This window comes from Penaeus chinensis, chromosome 17, assembly GCF_019202785.1.
Source record: "Penaeus chinensis breed Huanghai No. 1 chromosome 17, ASM1920278v2, whole genome shotgun sequence".
NCBI lineage: Eukaryota > Metazoa > Arthropoda > Malacostraca > Decapoda > Penaeidae > Penaeus > Penaeus chinensis.
The window spans coordinates 16,989,960-16,997,459 of NC_061835.1; the positions used below are offsets into that span (position 1 = coordinate 16,989,960).

Sequence of the window (7,500 nt, forward strand, 5' to 3'; positions counted from 1 at the left end):
GGCCGAGGCTTCCAAAGGCCGAGGCTTCCAAAGGCCGAGGCTTCCAAAGGCCGAGGCTTCCAAAGGCCGAGGCGGGAAACGAAACTAGGAAGATAAGCTAACCCAGGAAAATAATAAGATAGACGATAATGACAATAATAATAATGATAACAAGAACAACAACAAAACAACAATAATAATAATAACAACAATAATGATATTTATATCAATGATGATTATGATGATGAGGATTGTGATGGTAAATAATAGGAAGGATAATAGTAATAGCAATAACAGTAAAAATAATAATGATGATCATTATATGATTAACAATGAAGATTATAATAACAATAACAAAACAATAAAAACTATTATTAATATTATTATTATTATCATTATTATAATTTTAATTATAATTATTATAATTTATATCACAAACTATTATTATCATTATCATTATTATCATTATTACTATCATTATTATTATTATTATCATCATCATTACTATTATCAATGTAATTAGTAACATTATCATTATCACTAAAATAATAATAACAATGGCAATAATAACACCTGCTTATGAAAAAGAACTCACCCCAGGGAGTCCCTCAAACGGAAGAAATAATTGCATCGCAATTACTAATGATATGCAGCTCATTCCCGACAATCAAATGATAATTATCCCAAACCATTGCGATGACATTGATATGTGCAGTATATCCGATTTCATCAACAAGCATCACACGAATACACATACCTACATACTTACATGCATACATCCGCACATGCGCTTACACACACACAGACATGTACTCAAACAAAACACACTCACACATGTGCGAGTATATCTGCCTGGGCCTTGCCTTCCATTTACTCCAAAGCTTGAAAGGTATTGTAAATTCGCGAGTCTGACATCTCTGACAGCCAAGGAAGAAATGTCTTTTATATATATCGTTTACATTCATTTGCGTTTTCCACTGAGTTCACTATTTTTGTCAGTGCCAATATCTTATAATTAATGAAAGAAAATGTCGCAGACTGATTAATAAATGCAGCTCACCTGACTTTTCTTTCGATGTCATAATTTTAATTAGTGGGAGCATGAGCGCTTTTAATAACGGTGGTAGTAATACCTTCGTCATCACTGTTAATGGTGTCATTATCATTATCAACATTACCATCACCATCATAATTAGCATCACCAGTCGTCGTTACTATAATCAATAATCATTACAATCATTATTATTATTATTATTATTATTATTACTTATCATAGCAGTTAATCATCAGCATCAACTAGGTTATAACCATCCTCATTATTACAAAAAAAAAAAATCTTTAAATAGCTGGATAATTCCTTAAATAACTCTCCTGCTTTGAATTACTAGGTATCTATTCATTAATACTTAATCGCATTCTTGAATTAACCTGAGCTCACATGCCAGTTGATTTTCTTAACTACCCTTTCAGCTCCTCAAATTCGCCTAGTATTAACTGACTAGTCAATCAGAAGAGTTCACTTTGTCCTCATCGGGCAGAGCATCTTCCCCTTGGCTACCTATCACGGCCTAGGATCCCTATTAAATCGCTCGCCTTTTGACGAAATCAATTCCCTTGTTACCTGCCCTTAATCCAATTCTTTCTTTAACATGCTGATTGATTGACTGGTTCCCCAGTGTCCTTTTAAAGACCAACTAAGTGTTATAACATCTTTAATTACCTGTCCTTGATGGTCTTACTTAATCAGTCCACTCTCTCACCTGCCTTTAAGCAAGCTCACCTATCCTTTAGTCACCTATTCACTTATATACAGTTCCTTATCCGTAATGACTCAGTTCCTTCCCTCACCTGGTCCTAGACAAGCTTACTGTCCTTAATCCCCCATTCCTAAATAGCCTTCCTTAACCAGCCGTCTCCTCGCTCACCTGTCCTCCTGGCAACTTGCATGACGCATATCCTTCTCCTATCTCTCTTGTGTCCAAGCCCCTCGTTCACCTGTCCTTAACCCCTATCCCTAATGAGCCTTCATTAAGAGCCATCCCCTCGCTCACCTGTCCTCTTGGAGTCGAGCGTGTCGCCGATCCACTGCGGCTGCACGAACACCACGATGTTGATGATGGCGAAGCAGATGGTGAAGACGCCCCACAGGACGCCGATCGCCTTCGAGTTGCGGATGTAGTGCGTCGCGTACAGCTGCGGCTGGTCCAGGTACTCCACGCCCTTCTCCATCCTCTTCATTTGGGGGCTCGAAGGGGCTCGAGGGGGCTCAAGGGGACTTTAAGGGGGTTTAAGGGCTCAGAGGGAATTTAGGGGCACCTGGGATTTTTTGTGGATTTTAAAGGGGTGTGTTGGGGGGGATAATGGGATGAGGTGGCGGGAAGGAGTTTTAGGGGTTAAGGGGTAATTTCTGAGGTTGTCTTGAGGGGCTCGCTTGCTGTGACGTGGGAGCTCCTACTTTTCCCCAGAGGACGGCTGCGCTTGCCAGGTAGGCGTGAGGTTGCAGTTGTTGTCACTTTTATTTTCTCGGGGGATTCAGTCGAGTGACATGGTCGCCTTCCTTGACTTCTCGTCCTTTTTCTTGCCTTATCTTTTGAGTGAAAATGTCAGTTACGATTTTTCTTATTGTCAACTTTTATGCGCTTGGAAATGTCACAATTTTCACGGCGATGTTTTCTCCTATTCTTCCCACAATAGCCCACGTGTTCCCTTGCCATACACTCCCGGAACAATAGTCCAATCACCTGTAAAAAGTAAAGAACAATGAGCAACGATTAGCAAAGAGACGAGGCAGAAGGGAAGGCGATCTCGCTCTACTCCCAAGATAACGGTATAAACAGGACAATGTTTTTGCATCCGCTTGTTTTCTTATTTCCTTATATTATTTAGTTTTTCTTCGCTTTCCATTTGCGTCCGGGCGATGAGGAATAATCCACACGAATAAGCGAATAAAGGAAATGCATAAGAAATAACACTCAGAAATCCTTTCACACGAGAAACTTCACACAAGGAATTTAAAGGTCAGGTTTCAGGAGGACATCTTGAGCCCTTTGTGGATCTCGGACCTGAAAAATCTCACTATTTTCTGAGTTATGGCTATGCACGAGACACAACACTTCACTTCTTTCCCTGGATAGTCAAAGAGGAAAGTTCACTCGAAGGGAATCTGCGAAACGGAACCTCAGAACGAAGAAATGCGAGAGCGAGCGGCGCGGCGTCCTCCCCCTTCGGCGTCTCACCTCAAAATGGCGAGGAGAGTCACTGGTTAGGCATTTTCTCGTCTTTTCTCCAGGCTGATCGACCGGAGAGGATGAATGGAGGCTTCTGGTCTGATGGATCTGCGGGGAGATCGCTTTTCGGGCTTTCGTTGAGATGCTGCACGGGTTGACTCGGAGTTGCATTTCAGGGGTAATTTTATTTTCCGGAGTTCCGCGTGCAAGGAGGCGCAAACGTCTCACTAGGTCACCTGTGCGTACCTGACCCGGGTGAGCCACGCATACCAACCCTGCCGAAGCTCCTCGCCCTTCGGATGTGAATCACAAAAAATATATATTTTCTCTCTCAGATCACTTGCTCTAGGGTTCCTTACCATTCCGACCAAAATTCCAGTAACCAACAAAGAAGATAATTTTAGAAATATAAACCACATATCTAAACATTCCACGAATCCACGTTGGCAAGCCTGCGATCGGCCAAGGGGCATGAGAAACTGTTTCGGCTTCTGGGTTATTGTCACTGGCGGAAGCGCAAATGCTCCGACTTATATTTCCTCTTTTTTCAGGCGTGAGCGAGATTCCAAACTTTTGGCGAAGATAACCCAGCGAAAGTTACTAGTTTTGTGGTGTTAGTCATTCTCATTCACACCCTTTCTGCTTTTGTAACAGCGAACTTTGCTCTTCCTATTTTCTTCTTTGTAAAGGTAAAACCAAAAATCGTTCCATACAAATATCCCACATAATCTCCTTTCTCCCCTGATTACCCGCAGTATTTCCAGCTTCCAAGGCACTCCGAAATGTGCTCCTAACAGTCGTACTTAGTTCAAATTATGATTCATAACTGCTGTGTTTATTTGTATTTTGGGGCTGATGTCGGTCTTGTTGTTAATGATCTATTTCCCATAATTTCCATATTTGGCTGAATACAGGAAGTTATAATCTTACATACGATAACTACTTGTTGATGCGTTGAAATTGCCGGAATTTATTAACGGGCTTCAGAAAACCCGGGTGATGATAAAGTAAGAGACAGAGAAGTGTGTGTATGCATGTTTTATATATATACATGTGTGTGTGTGTGTGTGCCCTACTAGGATAGAGCATACATTTAATAAGTATATCAGTATATTGCAGGAAGATCATGCTGTGCTCTCACGTCTGCAGACATTCCTTGTGCATTGAAATAGGATGTTTTTGTATACTATACAGGCTACAATGATTAGAAAATTTGGCATGCGCATTTCTATGGCTAGAATCTCGACAGGTATTTATTTGATGGTTGTCAAATCTGAAAAGTACTGACCGTTTTTTTTTTTTTTTTTTTTTTTACATATATCAATATATCTATGTGTGTGTGTGTGTGCATGTGTATGTATGTATATATGTATATATATATGTATATATGTATATATGTATATATGTATATATATATATATATGTATATATATACATATATATGTATATATGTACTGTGTATATACATATTCTACCATATTTTCCATATGTTGCCTGTTATTATTATTATTATTATTATTATTATTATTATTATTATCATTATTACTATTATTATTATTACTACTAATATATTACTACTAATACTATTATTATTATTATTATTATTATTATTATCATTGTTATAGTCATCATTATTATCATTATCATTATCGTCATTTTTATTATTATAACGATTTTAGTAACTATTATAATCATAATGATAACACTTGCTTTTACTATTATTACCACCATTTTTGTTGGCATTATGTTAACTTTATAACAAAAGCAACACTGTTACTATAAATAGTAGTATTGATAATTTATTCTGGTCAGTAACAAGTGAACATTAAAAAAAGGGTTCATTAAAGCCCCATCTTGCACGCCTTTACTTGTATTTTCATTATCTTGGGCAAATGGGCAATTTCATGAAAACGTATTTATTTATTTTTCTTTTTTTTAACTAAGAAGTCGTTCTGCCTCGCGTTCCCTGCAGCGAAAGCGACCTTATATTTCATCCTTTTGTTTTTTCACCTCTTCTCCCCCGCCCCCCCTTCCTTAGAATGGTATTGCCGAATTGATAACTAACGTATTGCGACTGACCCTTGAAGCCCTCGTGCCTTGGGATACACTTTTCAAAAACTGGAATGCAATGACTACAATGTTTTTTATTTTGTCTTGATTCACATACCAGTGTCATAAATCAATATTGCTGGCATAGGATATGAAGTCCTTGGTGTTTCAATCTTCTAAAACATGTTATGAGAAATATTTGTAAGAAAAAGCAGTTCTCTAAAACTAAGCCATTAGACATTTGAGACTCAAACAGGGAAACTATCAGTTTCGGGCCGTGGCCTCTCGGCGTTGTAACATTTCAACAGCAGTACGACCGCTTTAAAAGAGGAAAACTAGAAACGTATATGTTGTCACACTTAAGCTGTTATCATCACCCGATTAATTCTTTATAACACTTTATAAGAAGTTACTTTACCTGCTTGGAAACCTTGATGGGCCTCAGCTTAAAAAATAATATTTGTTGACTCTAATGTTCATCATTCGTATTCCTAGTTTGAAGTCGGAGAAACATTTTTTGTTGACCTCAACAGAAGTTGACTGGAGACATTGCAGAGTAGCTGTGGTTTAAAAAGACGATTTTGCTACTGACTGTGACAGGGCATATTCTGGCCTAGGAGGGTAGAGCCTATTTTATACCCGGAGGTATAAACTAGGCTAGGCTAGGATTATACCCCGGGGGTTATTCTGGGCAACCCAAAACTATGCCCGGTATATTCTGGGAGGGGGTTAATCTGGGCTGCGCACACACACACACACACACACACACACACACACACACACACACACACACACACACACACACACACACACACACACACATATATACACACACATACACACACACACACACACACACACATATATATATATATATATATATATATATATATGTATGTATATATATATATATTTATACTGTGTATATATATTGTATATATATAAATATATATATATATATATATATTATCACTATTGTTCTTCCGCACTAATCAGCCCGTGTTGCCGCCGCTGCCGGGCGCCTCCTTCTCCCCCTCGCTCCCTTCGCGCCGCCGGTCCCCAGGCGAGCGACGCCTCCGCGGTCGTCCCGCGGAGCTTGCAACGGACTGGTCCTCTGCCGGTCTCTCGGTCTAGGCGTCGGTTGGAAACGCTTGTTATTGCCGTTATATATTGTTATTACCATTACTTTTATAAACGTTATTATTAGTAGTAGTAGTACATTTTATTCATGTTTTATCGTATGGTGTCACTGATAATCTAGATGTTACCTTAATTCATCAATAATGTTTTTGATATTGTGGTTTTTGGTTTCACATTAGACGTGTATGCATCTGCCGCGCCCTTATTTCTGCATATATATGTATGTGTATGTGTGTGTGTGTGTGTGTGTGTGTGTGTGTGTGTGTGTGTGTGTGTGTGTGTGTGTGTGTGTGTGTGTGTGTTAGTTTGTTCAAAGGTTTCAGGTAGTCATACTTATTTACATTACCAAAAGCTTTTCCTACAGCAAAGTTCAGCAGTTTTTGCATTTATTACATGACCAACTTCTATCTGAGCAATAACCTATAATACAGAGAGCTCGTAATTGCCCAGCCGAGATCCTTTTTCAGTAAGGATTTTATTTTCATCATTTGAAGCAGGTAGATTATCAGGTCCATTACATTTTTTATCTAAATGTCGTCAGCATGGGTCCCAACGTCATGTATCTACGCGTGCTCCTCGACCTTTTGCGGACGTGCTGGGTCTTAGCAGCAGCCATCAAAGTCCGTGGTTGTGTCTTGAGGATTTTTAAAAACTATATTATATATTTTTATATTCGAATATATTTTGAGGCCAATAATGTCGAAATATCCTTTTGCTTATGCCACTGTCGCTTGAGTCTTAGTCGAGAACTCGCTTGAGCTTTTAATGGATTCAAAGTGGATAACAAAAAATAATGCAATTTTGGGCAATGGCCGACAGGTCGTTTACGAATATCGTGAACAAGATCGAGGCTCATATGGATCCTCGTGGAAACCCGAGAGCAGTGTGTGGTTGACAGTTACTCATAGAATTTGGCTGGGCTCCTTCTGTGAATTACAGAACTTCCAAAACAGTAGATCTCGATTCTGTGGTCATTCGGTTGCCAAGAAGGATGTCGTGGTTGACGCTATCGAAAGCCTTGGCTAGATCACACAATGTGAGCAAGTTGCTTAGCTCGATGTCTTTTCTATCGTAGATTTCATTTGTAACCTGTAATAAAACCATG

At 39.0% G+C, this 7,500-nt stretch overlaps 1 protein-coding gene across 1 annotated transcript in view; it reads right to left on the reverse strand.

Annotated features, from left to right (window-relative positions):
- Positions 1–3,241, reverse strand: part of LOC125034268 (LHFPL tetraspan subfamily member 3 protein-like) — a 17,467-nt gene extending 14,226 nt beyond the window's left edge. The window contains exons 1-2 of the mRNA XM_047626011.1: positions 3,157–3,241; positions 2,031–2,720 (exon numbers count right to left, since the gene is read on the reverse strand). Of these exons, the coding sequence (XP_047481967.1) occupies positions 2,031–2,217 (187 nt within the window). The 5' untranslated portion in view covers positions 2,218–2,720; positions 3,157–3,241. The remainder of the gene's footprint in view (positions 1–2,030; positions 2,721–3,156) is intronic.
- Between the last annotated feature and the right edge of the window lie 4,259 nt (positions 3,242–7,500).